The 19825-nt window shown below is 39.7% G+C and overlaps 1 protein-coding gene across 12 annotated transcripts in view; it reads left to right on the top strand.

The window, feature by feature from the left end:
• Window positions 1-19825, top strand: part of BRSK2 (BR serine/threonine kinase 2) — a 298090-nt gene that overhangs the window by 238746 nt on the left and 39519 nt on the right. For 7 of the 12 annotated variants that reach the window (XM_077784246.1, XM_077784247.1, XM_077784250.1 and 4 more), the window contains exons 9-13: window positions 1454-1485; window positions 6859-7023; window positions 7753-7850; window positions 12859-13009; window positions 16817-16882. In XM_077784246.1, coding sequence (XP_077640372.1) covers window positions 1454-1485; window positions 6859-7023; window positions 7753-7850; window positions 12859-13009; window positions 16817-16882 — 512 coding nt within the window. The remainder of the gene's footprint in view (window positions 1-1453; window positions 1486-6858; window positions 7024-7752; window positions 7851-12858; window positions 13010-16816; window positions 16883-19825) is intronic. The other 5 variants (XM_077784248.1, XM_077784249.1, XM_021526709.2 and 2 more) reach the window with 1 other exon arrangement.

Below are 19825 nucleotides of genomic sequence, written 5' to 3' on the forward strand. Positions count from 1 at the left end.
TGTGTGCTGGGGGCATTGGTGCTGGTTCGAAGACAGGTATGTGAGTGCCAGCTGCACCTCTGGTTGCAGTGTTGATGCATTCTGGGGTTTAAAGGAGACTTTGTTTCCCACACTGTTCCCTCCAGCCTCCTGTCACACTTTCCTAAGCTGCATTCCGTTGTTGCTTTGTTTTCAGGAAAAGCCCTGACTCACTTAAAAAAATGATCTCATATATAGCCAAACTCATGTCTTACTGATTTCCCAGACATGGAGCTATTGCTCCATAGCACAAAGGCCTCTGATTCCTTGCTCTCTGTGGCAAACACTTTATATCTCTGAGATTTTGTTGTTTGCCTGTTCCTTATTTTTTCTTTCTTTTTGTTTCTTTCCTCTCTGATTCTAATTATTGTGGAAGTGGAATGTAATAAGAGCAGGACAGCTGTCACCACTCTTCCTGACCATTGCAATGGGTCTGTGATTTCCTCTCATATGAGTTTTCTTCCAGCTCTCTCCTGTCTTTCCCCTGAATGTTGCACAAATGTGAGCCCATGTGCAGTAAGTATGCATTTTGTTCTGCACCTACAAAGGTGCTGCATAGTGATGAATATAAAAAACATTGCCCACATAACAAATAATCCCTGGACATCTAAGAAAAGTTCTTTTCTGTAAGTATGTCATAGGAAGTTTCTGTCCTCTCTGCTGATGAGGGTTTATCTTGGAAAAATCATGTTGCCTTATTTTCCTGTGCTTGTGGGAAAAGATACCATCATAATGTTTGTGGAATCTGCCTTCCATAGGTGGGCATGGCTACTTTCAGCTTTAATCAGTCCTTCAATGCATAGTGAAATTCTCATGTGTGGAACACGAAAGAGGGAAGTGAAATAAATTTGTGGTCTGGTGTTCAGGTGCAGAATTAGCAAATTGCATAAAACCTTATTCTGCTTGGTCCTTAGATTTTGATGATAAGTGTGAAGCCAATCTAGAATCATCCTCTGTCCAGGAAAGTCACGTCACAGATGCAGGAATTATTTTGTTTATTATCTGTTTGAACCTATTTTCTTCTTTATTCCTCTCTCTTTTCCTCCAAAACAAAACTAGAAATGCAATTTAAGTATAAAGGATCAACTATTATGCACATACAAAAAGGAGCAGTTAGAATACAGAGGGAAGGACTTGGGAAGGGAAAAGCTTGAATTTCCAAAACAGTTACCTGTGAAGCCTTGCACTTATCATTTGCCTGGGATTTGCTCTTGACTGATGCCTTATGTCTGGAATTCAAATGTCATTTCCATGCAGGATGGGTATTTATTCCACTAGGATGAGTGTCTCTTTATGCAGCATAAAGTTCCTGTTGTATGCATATGTTCATCTTTGAAATTTTGTATTTACTTGAATAAGCCTTGAATAAGGATGCCTTGTAGAGTTACCTTTTCTATTTTACAGCACTAATTCCTTGTTTTCTTTTCCTTTACAGCTAGAACATATTCAGAAACACATATGGTATATGTAAGTAACTTTAAAAAAATTGTTTGCATACATTCGCTGTTGCTTCTGGTATTCTAGTGGTCTGTGAAGAGACCACTAGAAGAGTGAGACTGGAGTTTGAAAGCAGGTTTCATATACATGAGAAAAAGAGGCAGAGAACAGAAAAACATCTAATTTTTAATTTTTCTACCCTTTGCTATTCATATAATTGCATTTATATGTACCGACCGAGGAACTTTTTTGGTACAATGACTAGCAACTCTTTGAAATAAGACATCTGGTCCAACAACTTGCTGTGTTAAAGAGATACCTGCAGGTGATCAGCAAAAAAATACCCAGCTAGCAACCATATTTAGTTTGCTATCCAAGTGCTACAGACAATCCCTTGTAATACCTTCTTGACAAGAAAGCTTTCATTTGTTCCTTCTTGGCGTCTTGGCTTTTCTCTGAAGTAGAAACAAAAACGATGATATTGATAAGTAAGCACCTGTGAGCAAGAGCTTCTCTGTCTCATAATCCCCACTCCTTTTTCATAGCAAGCTAAGAGGCTGTTTCTGGCCTTGTAACCTGTTGATGTGAGAGTACTTCTGTGACTGGATTAAAAACAGCAGTCCTGACAGTGAAACAGGAGGTCTGTGAGAAAAGTATATACTTGTCTGGTGGTTTGGGTGTAAGGAAGATTGATGGCTTTTAAAAGTGACCTTGCTCTTTGTGTAGTCTTCGTAGTATTTCAAGAAGCTTAAGTAAATAAACTCTTTATACTATGATATCTTAATCAAATTAAGGAGAATACTTCACATAATAAACAAGGAAATTATGCTTGGATAAATTTCTCAGAGTCAGCATTTCCCAGGTGGGAAAGTCCTACCTTCATAATCCCAACATTACTCTTGAGAAGTACTCAAGGATTATATGAACTGATATATAAGCCTATCACCATGAAAAAAAAAACTTTTTCTTTATTTGTTTTGTTTTCTCTAATTCTGTCTTATGGGCCATGTTCACCTCTGGATTTATATGACTTCAGTAGGACCTGAGGGGGTTCAACATTTTGTTGAATACCTAAGAAAATAATTGGAACTAAGAAAAAATTTAGTTTACCTGAAATAGTGGCAGCACTTTGCCCATGGCTTTTCCATGCTCTCTTCAGTTACCAGACATGGCACCTTTTTAAACCAAAGAAATACTGGAGATTTCCTACACATACATTTTTTTTTTTTTTTTTTTTTTTTTTTTTTCAGCTCTCATGGGTAAATGTAGTACAAATGGAGTGGGGAAATCTCTAATTGTAATCTCTGAAATCCCTGCTATAAGGTCTTGCTAGCAATTGCAGAAGTAAATGCTGTATACATGAGATTGGACAGATAATTCCCCTCTGTTTCTTCATTGAGTGAAATCAGCTGACACTCTCTGGGCTTTTATCAGAACTGGAATAAGAAATAAGTGAAAAGTTATATTTTTGCCCTTCTCAAGATTTTTTCCTGGAACTTTTCACTTGTTGAAGGACTGTTGTCCCAGGCTTACATATGCAATTGTTACTTTAGTCTATATTTAGAATTTGAAGATTTTTTTCTTTGGAGATATAAACATTTGAACACTTTAATGTTCTTCTCAGTGAAGGTCAGACTCTGTGATAATTGACACAGTAAACTGTATCTGAGGCTGTTTTCAGAAGTAGAAACTGAGTTTTGCAAAAGCAAGTTCCTCTAGACTCCCAGGGTACTCAGTGCAGAAAGGCTCTTCCAGATGTCTCTTCAGATTGCCTAAAAAGAAGTTTATGCCCAAAATAGCTTTTTTAATGAGTCTCTTTCTCATTTTCTCTGTACTGGCCATGGATTGACCTCAGGAGGCTAACATCCTGTGGCTAATTTTAGTCAGTGAATAACCTTGCCGCCTCCAAAACTCAACTGCTTTCATCTGGTAATGTTTCACAACCTCTTTGCATTTATTTTGCCTGGAAATACTTATGCTGACAGAGAAGAAGGGGTTGTAGTGTTTTATCCTACGGCTCTTTAGCTCACCTCTTAAATTTTTTTCTTCATTTTATCTACTATTCTGTGTAAAATCTTCATCCTTTGTCATATATAGGTTACTGACCTGAAAGTTGTACTCTGAACACTGAAGCGGTTTCACTTAATTCTTCAAACAAATATTGAGGTTACTGTAAAACTGAAGAAAAGATTTAATTGCAGATTTAGGCAGGCAGAGGAAGAGGTCTTGAAAGTTGAAATCATGATTCACAAGCCTAAAAAAAGGAAGAAAGAAACCTAAGTGAAACCTTTCGTCAGCAACCTCCAGTTCTTGCTCTCCCACCCAAATTAATTCAGTGAGGTTTCTCGAGCCTTTTTAATTGAAATCATTTATTTTTACCTCAAATGCAGGTTATCATAAACCAGAAAATAAACAGCAGTTATTTTCACAATTTTAATAAAGTAAGAGGGCAAATAAAATTACCTATTATGGTAAATATGCACTCCTGTAGCACTGAGTTATTGCCTTAATTGTGAAGGTACCAACTTACTAAAATAAGAAAAAGAATAAATGTACTGGTTCTGCTTTGCTTTACACTGATGCAAATGGGCATATCTCAGTGAGATTCATGAGAGAATTTCATGGAGAGACTGAAAAAGTCCACCCTGATCAGGAATCACAGCCATTGTATCCACCAATCCTCACAAAAGAGGGTGGGTTTTAAAGCAGCAATTACATTCATGTGGGCCTTTAAAAAATATATGTGATTTGCAGTAGTCACTCTGTGACATTGTTTGATGTCTGTGTGGGCTGCAATGCAACAAATTTGTCACTCTGCTAGACTGAGAATGGAACAGGCATTGCAGTCGTGCCAATCACAGCCCAGACCCAGTGATTTTCCTTTCCTGAAGCTCTGAATTGTGCTGCCAAATGACAAGACACCTCTTTGCAGATTTTACTTGTACCTGATGAGGAGGTGTGAAAATTCCTGACTCTGTCTGGGGCTGACCAGGTGCCGGGCATAAGGAAATGCCACCCTGGAGTGCACGGAGAATGGCAAGCTGTGCTCTCTATAAATGGCTCCTGTTCTGATTGATACTAAAGAAAATTGTAGATTCTATTCAGACAAGAGCAGCTAGTGGGAAACCCAGGTTTCCTGGAAAATTTCACAGACAATAATTCTTTTTAATCTCTTTTAATTACCTTAAGGACATCTGCTTGTAACAGGAATGATTAATTAAGTCAATACTTTTCAGAAGTGAACTGTAGATCATTAAAAAGCAAAAACACTCAGCTGCTGTTCACAAGGTCTATCCTGCAAGAATTTGTCTTAATGACAAGGTCATCACTGGATTTAATAGTGCAAAGTTATGAACTAATCATTGCTTATTACTTTCTGAGGGCTAGATCTTGATCCTAAGAGGTAGCAGTAGTGACCTCTGAGAAGGAATAAGATGTTTCTTTAGTTGAAGAAGGATTTTTGAGTTTAGCCCTTAGATTCAGGACCATGGTGGCATTGCAGAAGATGCATGTGCTTCTGCAAGACTCAAAGGGGGCATCAGAAGCTGTGTTTAGTGGTTTGACACACAAGAACAAATCCCAAGGAGCAGATTCCATGTCTTCTGTGTTTACCTACAGTGCCCTAAATTGAGTAAAACTGAACAGCATGTGTATTAGTTCTCCTTGTAAGAGAAGTGGAATCTGACCCATGTTGCCATGACCCATGTAATGACCACCAGTCTGACTCCATGATAGCCAGATAGGGCTGAGCACATTTTCACTGCTCCAAAAGAAGATAAAATGAACATTTCTGAGGAGTCTTTTTGAAAGTGATGTCCCACAAACAGAGTAGATGCCTCACAACTGCATTTCAACTTGCTTAAAAATAAATTGCAAGTAGCACTCAGCAATCTCCTGTGATTGTCCCAGCATGTGACTATCCTATTCTGGATACATTGACTTAGTATTGCCTTCTTACCTTGGAGAAGATAATCTGCATTGGCTCTTTTTAAGGTGTATTATCTCTCTTTTTGGTACACTGGCTGAGACCTTGGGTTCGTGTATATGAGCTGACCAAAGTTTATTTCTAACTTACACAAGAAAAACTAAGGAAATTTGGATTGGAACTCCTTTTTCTGTGTAGATACTTGGATAGCTTACATTGAGTCAGGAATATTTTAAACTACGCAAGCAAATTCATAAGTTGGGGCCACCTTATTTCTTCCAGCATCAAAAGGAAGGATCTCTAGTCCAAACACAGGCCTATAAACAGCAAATGCAGTTGAAATATTCCTGATTCCTGTTGTCTATGCTGGGAATCTAGACCAAACAGTCACACATTTGCACCACATAAAGGAAAGGAAGGACGCCACTCACAGAGCAGGGAAACTTCAGCATCACACAAAGTCACCATTGAGAAATAGCAGAGGTTCAGAGTAGACAATTTCTCCAACCAAAACACCAGCACCACCACCAAACCCACCTCTTTGAGTGGATAGAATTTACATTAATTGCTCACTGCCTACCGAAATAAAATCAAAGGATATCAAGATGCTGCAATACATATCATTAATCAGTTAGAAATACCCTGACACCTTGACCTGTTTCTTGCAGTCAGGGCCTTAAATTGCAATGAATAATCAATATTTCCTGAGCCTAGTGAATGGGATGAGATAATTGTACAGAAAGCCTGTATTAACTACATTTGAAAGAGTAATATGTTTTACTGCTAATGGTGTGTTCTGAGGTCTGCCACTGACCTCAGGCTTCGCACTTGAGTCAAAATTTTCAAATTTGCATGTCTTAAGAGAAAAAGAGGTTGTCATGTTTGGCTGTGTAATTAAGCAGTGTGGTTTTCCCCAAAACACTTTAAAGTGTGTCGAGTAGGAGCCTGAACACTGAGGTCTCTTATTCACATTGGAAGCGTTAACGAAAGGAACTGCTGCAGTCCTGGTTGTAATCAGAATTGGTGAAAAAGAGTGATGGTTTGTTCAGTGCTCCTTCTTCAAAAGGAAATCATTCAGCTTGAACTTTTCAGCCTGATAGTCTGAAGTCTGGCCAGCTGATGAGACATCTCTAAAAACATGTGGTGTTTTATAAATGTTTGGCATTAGGATGCTGAACAGCTGCTTCTATTACAAGGGCACTGGTAAGTGAAGTCCTGTTGCCTTGCTGACTGAACACAGACATTTCTCACTAAAGACACAAATCCACAACCTGCTGGTCAGTCTTAGCCTTCATGACAGTTTCTTATGAGAATAATATCTGTCTGGTTGGAAGCTCTGGTCTCTCAGTGGGAATTTAGCAAGCTGTTTCCATCTGTTGCTGCAGGCTATGTTTCAGAGTATGGGTTCATTTGTGACTCATGTTTCTTTTCTCTCCTTTCCCTCCCCCTTTCTCTCTCTCATCTTCTTTCCTCTGCAGAGGGGGTAAGAATGAGCCAGAACCAGAGCAACCAATCCCTCGAAAGGTGCAGATTCGTTCTCTGCCTTCCTTGGAGGATATTGATCCAGACGTGTTAGATAGCATGCACTCGTTAGGCTGCTTCCGTGACCGAAATAAACTCTTACAGGACTTGTTGTCGGAAGAGTAAGCACCTGCTCAGTCTTCATATCAGTTGGGTGTCCAGGGGCTGGGATGCTTATGAACCTGGGGAGAGGTAGAGAGCACTTTAACTGATGTCTCTCTCTCTGAGTGACTGGTAAGAGCTTCTCACCCTCTGGCTGCTCATTTGCCGGTGAGGTTTGGGAGCAAGCACTGAGCCTTTCTTACTCCATGGGTCAGAAGCTCACAGCAATGGAACCACTGTGCTAATTCTTCCCTAGCGGCCAGGCCAGGTCACTTCATTAAAATATGGGCTGCACAGTCCATATGGGGAGGTGCCATTGCTGATGTTTGTGTTGGATATACCTTTGTTGCCAAATTTTTATTTATTTCAAACCTATGCCTAAGAGTTGGTGTATCGCCTAAGGTGTTAAGAGGGACAGGTAGTAGAAAGAACACTTGGAGGCTCAGGAGACCTGTCTGGCTGCCACTCTTGGTTTGGACTTCCTGGGGCACATAACATTGACTGTCTATGACTCTGTTCTGTATGTGGAACATGGGAATCTTATTTCCTTTCCTCACTAGCTGCTTGTTGGAAACAGCAAGGGTCTCAAAAGCTTTGTGGTTGTGTATCTAACTGTCATGTACATGACCACTTCCAACTAATTTACAATAACTGTGACAGTTTATTTGATGAGAAAGTTTTATGTGCATGTTGACCTTTTTTCCTTTTCAAATATAAATGGTTTTTTTTCTTCTTTTTTTTTTTTTCAGAGAAAACCAAGAAAAAATGATTTATTTTCTTCTGCTTGACCGGAAGGAGAGGTATCCCAGTCATGAAGATGAGGATCTTCCCCCTAGAAATGAAATAGGTACTGCAGATATGACCTTAGTCACCATGAACCTGTATGAACTAGTTCCTCTTCACTGTTTTTTTTATAAATTCTGATTTTATTTTCATTTAAACCCAAGCCCTAGCATTGCTGTTACCTTCTCAGTGAAATGGTGTATGCAGCACTGGTGAGAATCCTCAGCCTGGGGCAGGCAGGTCTGTTCTAGAAGGCTTCATCTTTCAAGATATGTCTGTCTCACAGTGCAGAAACATCCAAGTAGGTCTTGAATGGGATTTTAAAAAATGTGCTGTGGACCCACAGGCTGGTTCTATGCAGGCAGATGAGGTTTAGCAGTATAATCTAGTAGCAGAATTTTCTAATTACAAGTCTCCTTGCAGTGTTACAGAAGGTCTGCTCATGGACTTCAGTTACTAAGAAGCTGTGTAGCTGCATCCCTCTGCAGTTATATATGTACACATTCTCTTCTCTAACTGAATACATGCACTGCTGAAAGTATGAATCATATAACTTAGCTGTTTTATAGTACATAAATCAAACTCTCATGTTTTTAGACTTAATAAGATTTTAAAAGCTTAATGCACAATAAGATCATATATCTTACAAAGCTCTTGTGATACACTTTATTCCTATTTATTCATTGGTTTTTTAGGGTGCTGCTGATCACCACTAATCCAGACAACAGGAAAACTGCTCCCCAAGGAGCTAACTGTATAAGTGACTCTTGATGTGGAGACAAGTTTAATAAAGGATTAGTCACTTCTAGCAATGATCTGAAACAGAATTTTGCATAGGAAGTGTGGAGAATTTCAGGTATTGTACTTCAGCACTTTGAAGACTAGAAGAAAAGTGCCCTTTATTTTCACTGGAAAGCCTGGAATCTCACAAGCTTTCAGGCCAGTTGTTAATGCTTCATTGAATTATTAACCTATCCAAGTTCCAGGCTCCAGGCCCTATAATTTTGCAGGGAAATCTCTTCTACAGGAGAAGAGATTAAAATTCTTAGTTAACACAGCAATTTTTAAATTCCTACCTGGATGGAGCTACAGAGAACATGTTAGCAGGGATCCTGATGAAGATAGGTAGCTATGCCAGCTGCAGGTCCTGTGGTCAAAAGCCCCTTGCTCGGTGCAGTTTGTCATCTAGCACTCTGCTAATCAGCTTTTGACTCAAACAGATTATCCTGCCATGTAAGGACAGCATTATCTTGTTTTAGAAATGCTTTTGTCATAAGAAAAGAAACAAGGTGACTCTAGAATCTTCAAACCCAGCATGTAAGTGAATATGTACCTGTGCCCTAAATGTGTCATATATCTCTTCCACGTACTGAGGTATTTTTTTATGGTTTGAAGTGAAATATTATGGTCCACTCTTGTATTTTTTTGTGCAAGGAGTGAAAATGTTTCCTAACAGGGAAACACTGACTGTATCTCTGTGCCTCACCCACACATTTGAGCATTATTCTTTGAGTGTTTGTATGTTGTATTTCCTCTTCCACAGAGGGTTTCCACCATCCTCTGTTCCCAGCAGTGTCTCTGAGAACATGGGGCAAGGTTTAATTAGGAGCAGTCATGTGTCTGATGAGTATCTCATCATTAGCCATTAGCAATGGCCTTGCACAGACAAAGAAAAGCAGAGAACAAATAACAGTTTAATAATAGTAGCTTGAAGAAACCATATTCATGAGAGTTGTGCATTATCTGAGCTCTTCCAAAAAAAAAAAAAAAAAAAAAAAAAAACATCTGAGAGTATTTTGTTTTTTCCTTTTTTCCTCTTTGTTGGCATATTAAGTCTCAGAAAGGGTCGATGCAGGTAAAAATATGGCCAGCTACAGCTTGCCCTTTCTTCTGGTGTCTCTTTGTCTGATTCAGCTGTATGAATTTTCTTCCAAGGGCCAAGGAAGGGCCACTTCCAACATTTTTCACATGCAGATCCATTTTCTTTACTTGAAAACACGGGAATGAGAAACTTCTCAGTAAAAGGAATGAATGTCAACTAATGTCTCCATGAGAAAAGGGATTTTGTGGGGTGAGGTTTCTTAATAAACCAGAGAACAAAAGGTTGGACAGGAACAGACATAGAAGATAGAGGTTCCTCATCCAAACTCAGAAGGTGAAACTTTATTTCTTGCTTTTTGTGAGAAGGCAGATTTATAATTGGATCATTACCTATATAATTCTATCTTTATATGTAAAAATCCTTAGAAATGGCTTTGCTTTTCTGATAGGAAATAATAGAAAAATGCATCTTTAGTATTGTCAGTGTCACTGGACTATGGCTTGATTTTTTTTCACCCTGTATAATGAGTCAAAGAAGAGAAGGGCAAATACTGGAGATTTTCCTATTTTTAATTCCTGGGCTTATGCAAAATCTTCTGCAGCTTTTGTGTGACACCACTTTAGTAATTTTGGCAGGAAGGGTGTGTATATAACTAATTCTTTAATATCTTTGGACTTGACAGTGATAGTGCCTTGTCATTTCTTAATCAGACCTTTCTAAAAAGTATGTACAATACTTGATACTCTTGGCCATAATGTAGTGTAGGATTGTGGCCAATTTTAAATAGGCATCAAATACCTTTATTAGAAGCTCAACCACATTAATGCAAGCTTTGGATGTATTTTCCATCCAACTTTTGTGAATTGCTGTTCCTGAATTTATAGGTGTATTTCACCACCTACTCTTTTTGCTTATTGTCTGTCTTTGATAACATAAAATATAGATTAGAAATCAGTATCTTCCAGCATCTTAGGCAGCAAGGGTTGATACAAAAGAATCATTTTGCTTATTAGTGATATCCTTCTCCTCCTCACTTTCCTGTTGATTCCCTCATGGCCCCTCTGGCTAATGTTCTTCTCTCAGGTTTCCTCTTTCTGACAGCTGTACAAAATACTGTCATTCAAGTTTTTAGCTAATTCCTCTTCAAATTTCTTCTTTGCTGTCTTTTAAAGTCCAGCTTTTAGGAAAATGGCACGTCACTTTTGTAAATGTCACTTGGCTGAGTTTCCATTTCTGTTTTGAACATTCATGGATCAAATGCACTTTTAAAATATCTTTTCATGAAATATTTTTCTTGTCTTTTTCTCTTTATTGTTTAACTTTTCTTGTTTGAGTGTATTCATCACCATTCTTCTGACATTTGATGCTTTCTTCATCTTCCTTCTTCATTTCTTTTAAACTGGACTGTTTTACTTTCCTGTTTTATATCTGATATTCTGCTACAAAACTTATATCCATTTTGTATTATATATACACTTTGAACATCTTGTTATGTGTGTTACTCTGCTGTAGATACACTCATGAACAACCAGTTGTTCTGTAGCATGATTTTTTTCTCATATTTTGAACTTGCTTGAAGAAATGGGAGTTTAAAAAACCTAAACCTTGTCCCAGCTTACTTTTGACCACTTACACGTATGCAGCTGAAGTCACACAGTATGAATGTTTTATTTGGTTTATCTCCCTTTGTTTTTCTGTCAGCTTTATGCACTCTTTTTTTTCTTATCTGGAGTTCATTGCCTATACCATTTTCTGCTATCTTTTTATTGCTGGATAGAGTTTGAAACACAGCTGCACTTTTTATCTAATTAATTTTTAAGAGGAATATTATTACTGCTAACACAAAGAATACTTGGGTTATACTGTAATGGGTCAGTTGTTATCACTAATCCATTTGCGTTGAACCATCTTAGCTCATGTTCATTCTTTCAAGGATAAGCTCTGCCTCAAAGAGATCTTGTTCTAAAAAACATGATGTCAGAAAGAGAGAAGAAACGAGTGCATGTTGGATGTGAGGAGGGCAGGATAATAAAGAGCAGGCAGTGGTCAAGTGTGGTATTTCTGGTTTTGCACAGGAATCCTTGGAGAAGAAGGATCCTTGAGAACTGGGCACTGTGAGCTTCTTTCTAACAGCAGGGGTGAAGGATGCCTTCTTTTACAAGTGGCCACTCTCCACTAAAATTAAAAATACGTCTATAAAAAGAGGCAGGGAACTGAAATAGCCCAACCAAAGGAAAGAAAATCCATCTGTATTTTTTTCTGCCTTTCTCCTTTATGCTGTTTTAATGCCATTTGCAGTATTAGCTATAAAGCATTTCAGCGGGTCTGTATTTGGTTCCCTGCTTCACTATGAAGGTGTGGATGATTTGAGAAGTCACCTTCTGCAATGCATTTTGATATCTTCAGACTCTTCTTAGAACGATTTAAGTGCTCCTCAGAACCTCAGTAAATGTTTGTCAGCATCTTTAGGAATGAATTGCCTTTAAATATCTCTTATCTTTCTTATATATCTTTTATATATATTTAAATATCTCTTATAGCTCAGTTTTCACTCTGCAAAGCTCAAGTAGCACTTTGATACCTCATAGAATTGTTACACAATAAAATGTGTCTAACATTTCATTTACTATGGTAGTAAAAGCTCATTTGTCTCAGGTAGACAAGCATGTTTTATTTGTAATGCTTCTGAAGGAGGAAAAATATAAATCAGCAGGAAAAACCTGAAATCTAATCTTAAAGATGCAAAAAAAGGGTATTCTTTCTGAGCAGAATGCAATTCTGAATTTCGAGTGTACTCCTGTCCCTGTGTCACATTTAATCTGGCTGGCAGGGCTGTGGAAGGCAAGCTCTAGCAACCTGAGTACATACACAGGGTCCCTAGATGGCTCATGCTCTGCCTAACAGCTTGTGCTATAGCCCATGCTGTCACCTTGTATCATCCCGTTATTACTGTTACCAGCTTTGCAACTAATTTCTGCAAGCTGTGGTGTAGTTGTCCCTCTATTTTGCAGTGCTCATAGTACCTTCAGAGCAGTGGCAGGGCTCCTTCTCTCTGCAGGTGTATTGCAAGCTACATCTTAATGCTTGCAGATTTGGAACAAAGAGGAGGCTCCCAATGTCCACCTCCATTATGAAGAGATCTGTCTTTGTAGGGGAGGTGTGAGAGTGAGATTGTTGAGAGAATATTTAACCAGCCTGCATGAGGTAAGTCCCAACTGAATGGAGCTGACAGTGTTTTCTTTCCACTCAGATCCCCCCAGGAAGCGTGTGGACTCCCCCATGCTCAACAGGCATGGGAAGCGGCGGCCAGAGAGGAAGTCCATGGAGGTTCTCAGCGTGACAGACGGCGGATCCCCAGTTCCTGCTCGCAGAGCTATTGAAATGGCACAGCATGGACAGAGGTGGGTCTGTGCTTCACCCAGGAGCCCTGCCTGCCTGGGTCTGCTCCCCTCTTTTGTGTTGCACACGTGCAAAGGAGCTGTGGGGCTTTTATGTTCGCACCAGCACTCATTACACCTTCCAGTCACATCTGCAACATGATCTGGCAGCCAGCAGTGCTGGTGCACACAGGGGCAGAAGTTCTGCCAGGGGCTTAATGGTTCTGTGTGCTTGCAGCTATTCCTCACAAAGCCACCATGGCCTCTGACTAAGACTCATCTCAACTCTTTTTAATTGTTGAGGACATGGGCATGCAGTCTAAGCTTGCAACACAGGCTGACTGGGCAATGGGGACACTTAAGAGAGGTCTGGCAATGGGGACACTTAAGGGAGGTCTCAGACACATGTATGCTATCAGACAGGATAAATTACCTTCTGCTTGTTCTTTCCAGAGCCCACAACAGGAATCTAGGTGACTATCTGGGATTCTAACTTAGGTTTCTAACTTTTGGGCACCTGAAGTTAAATGAACACCATGCTCCATGTCATCAAAACAACTTGAATCTGAAAAGCCCTGTCCAGGCATCTTGTACATGTCAGCGCCAGCATGCATTTGAAATGGCACATAAATCACCACATGCTTGTAAAGCAATGGAATATGTATAATTTGCCTCTTTTCTGTCAAAGAAAGTGTCAGTCTTGTGGAGAAACAGCAGAGGAAAATGGTGTCTCCTCAAGGCAAGTTCTGGGGGAGTAAGTGAACTGTGGATATTCACTTATGTGAACCATGGAAGTTGCTTCCTCAGTCCCTATGACCAGCCTAAGGGGAGCACATGCTTTGGTTGCACAATTGCATTAATCAATCAATATAAAAGGACACTTCCCATGTATGAATGATGATGATAATGATGCTGCTGTAACTTCTGTTTCAGTTTTGACATAGTTTTTTATTTGTTCAGCTCTTAAGATCTGTTAAAAAAAAAAAAAAAAAACAGCCTGCAGTGCCCAGAAGCTCCCTTTGGTGACTGAGAACTGGGAGAAGAACATAGATATTCCAGAGACCCCTAGACTTGCTGGAAGCTTTTCCTGGCAATTGTTACAGTTCTATCTGCAGTGAAGAAAGAGTGGTGATTTCCAGAATCTGCTAGGTCTTATTTCAGACTGGATATGTGACCTTGAGACTGCTATAAAGACTTCTTGACATATTGTAGGTTGGAAACCTTACTCAAATACATGATTTGGTGTGAGGTGTGGGTGAAGGAAGTGTTCAGGACAGGATGTGCTCAGTGTTCCTAATAGGACTTAAACGAGTAAGATGAGCAGAGCACTGACTCCTTGTTCCACCTGCAGTGTTTACTCTGCTGCTGGGAGATGTGTGGGACATGAGGCTCCCGGAGCCAGGCAGAGGCAAATCACTTCTCCCCAGCCCAAGGCTCCTTCACAGGGAGTGTCCAACTGAACAGAACAATCAGGAGGTGTTAAGTTGACCAGATCATTTTCTGAGAGCTGAAACCTTCTCTTCCAGCTCTGAACTTTGAATTTCGGTTCAGAAGTCTGAAGAGGCAAAGCTGTGTCTTGCTATCCAAAGTATTTCTTTTGCTTTTAAATGTCTCACTTGATTCTGCACACGAGGAAACAGTTGAAGTCAAAAGGTCTGGGATAAGTTCAGAGCAGAGCTATATCCAGGCTGCATCTCAGTAAAGAAGGGCTTTATCTTAAGGAGGAAGCAAAACCTACAGGCACAAAAGAGACACGGGGCAATACATACCACAAGTCAGGAACACACATAAAAATGTGATTAAGGGTGGGGAAAGGGATGTAATAACACCATGACTGATATGATGGGCATAGTAGTGCTTGTTTTCGAAGGGGTTAAAAGGGAAGGTGTTATTTTACTCCACGTGTGAGCTTCCATAATTCATCCCATCCACATCCAGAGATGACAACGGCACATTTTGTGTTGCTGGCAGCACAGTCGTTTATAACACAAACTGGCTTCATTAACGAACCCCACTGCATGGGGAGTGTCTGGGGACAATGCATTGCTTATGGGGCACCATCTGTCAGAACACTCAGTAACAAAGTGACAAGTGCCTTCCACCAAGGATGGGGATTTTTAATGGCTAGTTGCATATTATATTCCATGAAATGACCCACTGACAGTGGATTTTACAGCACTAGCATTTAGATCCCCAAGGGGTATGCTTTTTTAAGAATTACCTTTTTTTTATCTCAAGAGATGACTATTCAGTGCTTTTATCCTACAATAGCAGGAAGATTGACCATGGAATCAGTTCTCCTGTTAAGATACAGATGACTTGTGTAAACATCTGGAGACACAGTGCCATTGCTTCTTGCTTGAGCTAGCAAAGATACATGTCTAACCAGTGGGCAAAACACACCCAAGTGTCTTGTGATTTATTCCTACTGTCCTCTTTCCCAGTAGTAAACAGATGTTTGCTTGCATAAAGAGGATTTATGTTACAACCTCAGGTTTACATGTCTGTATCATGATCTCTGCTTTTGGTAACCATGTGAGGGCCCTACAAGTGTCTGGTCTTGGCTTGTTTAGGGCACAGCTTTCCACTGAAATTTAAACCTTGGCAGCCTCCAGCCCTACAAGCTGAGAAAGTATTAAGTGAAAAACATAATCCTTCAGTGACTTGGTTTTGAATAATGAACAAGGAAAACTCACACAAAAGCTGCTTGTGGAGCTTACAGGCTCCTTGAAATGCTTGTGCTGACCTCTCCAGGTGTTCTCCAATGGATCTTTGTGAATAGCAAAGTCGGTATGCACAAACTCTAACCCCTCTAAAACAAAAAATGTTTTGTTAATTATTGGGTTTCTCTGCTAGTTGTCAACTAAACTGGGTTCATAGTTATATCTTAATTACTTCTGCTATTCTGGTATGCCTGCCTCTCAGACTATCTGGTATTTTATTGAAATGTCAAAAGAAAAGAAGTAGGTTCTGAGCTTAGTTTAACATCAGCTAATTTGTCCCTTATGCTAAAATCACACAGACTAGGAAGAATTCCATGGGAGCTAGAATCCAGCAGGAATATGGCAAAACTTTTCAGTAGCTTTGCTGTGAGAGTCCAAAAACCATTCTAAAATGGGCTTCATTAACTATTCATTTTCTTCTAGTTTTTGAAGTGGAGAGCTTGCATGAGAGATCAGCTAACATTAGGAAGCAGTGTTCTGTGAAACAGTGAAGCATATTACCAGTGAAATATATTACAGAGAGCTGCCCTTTTAGCAAAGCATGGGGAATTTCACTTCTAAGCTGCTGGGATTCAGACCCAAGATGAGAAAGAAGGGCATTTCTCTATACGCTGAGTTTAGGGAAGAGAGCTGGGAGTTAAGTGGTAATGGACCCTACAAATTAGAATACAAAATGGATTACTGTTCCTCTAAGAGGCTCTATGGTCTGATCTTAACCTTTTCTGAGAGCATGCTTAGTGTTGAGGTCTTCTGGAAAATTCGTGAGTAATGAATGCTTTGCAATTACTGCTTCAGGTGTGTTCTGTTTTCCCTGGAGACTGACAAAGTAGATGGTACCTGGGTTTTAAATTGAATAAAGGAGAGGAGGGTTTGCAAGTATGCATGGGGGAAGTCATCTTAGACCTCAGAAGTCAGGGGAAGATAATGAACTTGAGCACTGTGTAGGCGTGAGTCATGACTGTAAAGCAAAAGAAAGGTTTTTCAGAGCATTGCTTAAAAAGGGGAGGATGGGTTGGGGGACTGGGTGTCCAGCATTGCTACAGGTGACTCTCTTTTATAAAAATGTCCACACTAGTAACTGTGTTTTCTCGCTTTGTTCCTGCCATAGTAAAACAATGTTCAGTAAAAGCCTGGATATCTCTGAAGCCAATCCCAAATTCAACAAAGAAGAAAGGTATAAACAATGACAATATGTTCCTCTCCTCTACCTCACTGCTGAGACCTTAAAGATGCAGTACTTACCTTCTCTGTGTGGGGACAGAGCTGTTCTCTCTTTCCTCTTTAGAGAGAAGAGTGTGGGATATTTACAGCTCCATACTATATATGTTTTTGTACAGTATTGAGGCTATCCCAAATGCAGCCTTGGACTGTACCAATGATTTCCCCACTAAAATTTCATCCTACTGCTATTTCTGGTTCAGTTCTGCCATGAGTAGAAGTTTTGCCTAGGGTAGAAGATGTATTTGCTTAAGACTTCTTTGGGAAGGTTTGGAATATAAAACACTAGGAAAGCCCAGAATGTTCCACGCTGAGCATTAGAAACAGCAGCACAACTGAGTGAGTGACAACAGTGGTAGGAAACTTTGGAAATTCAGTCTGACTGACAAAATATTAAGGACCTCTGGTAAGAAACAAACTCTTTAAGACTACCCAGAGGACACAAGAGGAAAACATGATTGAAAACAGGGGTTTTGGAGGATGATGCTAATCTAGCAGTGCAAGTGACAGATGTTGAAGAACAACAGAAAGGGTAACTCCCAACTGTCAACAGAGACACAATGGAAGACAGGTAGGCCACCACATGTACAGATTTTAAGTGGACTTATGTGGGTCTATGAACACACAAAAAAAAAAAATCATACTTTTGTGAAGGTTTTTAGTGTACATGTTGTTTCTAAAGTTTTGATCTCAGAAGAGAATTTTTCTCTGTGTTGAAAACTGGCATCCCAAAGGATAACTCTTCATCAAAATGTAATCCTTATACATTTTGGACAAACACTTAGCTTACCCAAAGGTTACAAATGTGTCATATGATTCAGAAAGGGAGAAGCAATGGCTTCCTTAAAGGAACCAATGGACTTTGCAAACCATTCTTATTTCCATTTCCCCTTTTCATAGAAATATTTCTATATAGAGATAAAGGTGGGCTTTAAGCCTCGGGAGATTTGCAGGGTGTGTGAGGGACTGTTTTGGCCTTTTTCAGTCTGAGACAGTCTTTTGTGGTCAGTGTTTCAAGTCCTGAACCTGCCACAGTAAGGAACATCGTGCATCTGCAGGAGAGGTTGTGCCTCATGTGGTGTGTAAAGCACCCTAAGATGCCAAAATACCAACAAGCATTGGATTGGACCCAAGTTGTTAGCAACCTTGTAGTTCCACAGCCATGAAATAGTGGTTATACAGCCTTTAGTGGCTGGGCTTTCCTGGACTGTTAGCATAAACACGGAAATTCCTGTTCCTTTCTCTGATACTGCCTATATGAAAGTTTTGCTCTCAAACATGTGTCACTTCTTGCATTAAAACTTAGTCCAAGGCTACTCCAAAGATGAGTTTTTTCATAGTAACTAGGAATCTGGTCCAGTAAAAGAGACGCAGAAATTTTATCTGTGACAGGAGAGGAGTCTTTCAGCGGATGTTCTGAGCACCATTCCTTGTTCCTCTGTCCTTCTCTGGCAGCTGCTACAACTGTTTTAGGAGCAGAAGAAATTACACTTCTGTATCTTCTGTGGAATTTCTTAAATCCACATAGGCATTTTGTGTTCCCTCTCAAAGGTGGTATTTTTCAGACAACATGAGGAGGTTAGAGCACTGCATGAAGATCACCCACAGTCTTGCTTATTCAAGGACCAGGCTGAATTTTTGAGGACCACATTCACTGTGATCTTACCTCCCTCCCACTCTTAAGAGTTTAAATGAAGGACCTCAGTGGTGGGAACGTGAGAGAACCTGGATTCTAGATCTGTGAACAACCACATGAAAGGAAGGGGTAGGCAGCAAAGAGGACCCCAGCAAAATAATCAGGGTGGCCATTAAATTTTTATTCAGTGTTTAATTGTCCAATTTTATGATACCTTTTTTAAAGGAATACTGCATCTTTAAGGGTCCCTTCCCTCTAGATGCACATGGTTGTCTTAGTAGCTGAGGCCACTGTCCCTTTCTTTTTCTTTTTCTTTCTGACTTTCTTTCACCCCCACTTTTAGTGCTTCTCTTCTTCTGTATCTGGGTTGCTGCAGCTCCGTAGTTCACTTGCTTCAGTATTTATAGGGAATGCACATGTCTGCGCTTCTGGGTCTATTGTGTCCTGGGATTGTTCATTTTTTTTTAAACCTCATTTCCCCTTTTCTTTACCCTATTGTCAGTTTGCTTTCCATTCTCTTTGTTAACCTCTTCAGTGCCTTCCCTGTTGGGAAAATGACTTGAAAGAAACATTATTGAACCTTCTTGCACCCATTCTGTTTACATTTGATTATTCTGCATGTGTGAATATGGGTGTATTTTCTGTATAAATATACACACAGGTTCCAGTATATGCAGTGGGTGTCAATTTGCTCTTTTCAGTTACATCACTGTAGATAGATTGGTACAGGTATGATTGAGGACAGCATTTGTTCCTAAATATATACATATATTTGTGTATATATATATATATATAGATATATGAATTAGATCTTACCCAAATTTGCACTCCACAGGCTGAAATATAAATGGAGTGTCACTCAAACACATGAAAAAGAGCTTACTGTAATGCTTCTTTCCACTTCTCTATCAATGCATAGCACAACAGCTTTTTTGTCCTATTCTGACTACGTTTTCATTTTAACTGTTCTCAAAACTGCCTTGGTGGCTCAGCCCAGCACTTGCAATGTTGATGTAACTGGAGGCATGGCTAGTTGCACTGAACAGCAAACTGTGAAATCTACTGGGCATATATTAAATTTGGCATTTCTGTCTTGTGGCGAATGGATTTTCCTCATCCAGCCAGAGGTACCTCTGGCAGCTTGGGAGCCTCTTATTGAAAATGGAGAGAATGAGAGGAGGAAAGTGACAGAGAGGGAAAAAAAGCATTGCATCCAACTTGAAAATAATTTGGCTTAATAACACCAAACTGTTTTTTTATTTC

The sequence above is a fragment of the Lonchura striata genome, chromosome 6 (assembly GCF_046129695.1).
Source record: "Lonchura striata isolate bLonStr1 chromosome 6, bLonStr1.mat, whole genome shotgun sequence".
Lineage (NCBI taxonomy): Eukaryota > Metazoa > Chordata > Aves > Passeriformes > Estrildidae > Lonchura > Lonchura striata.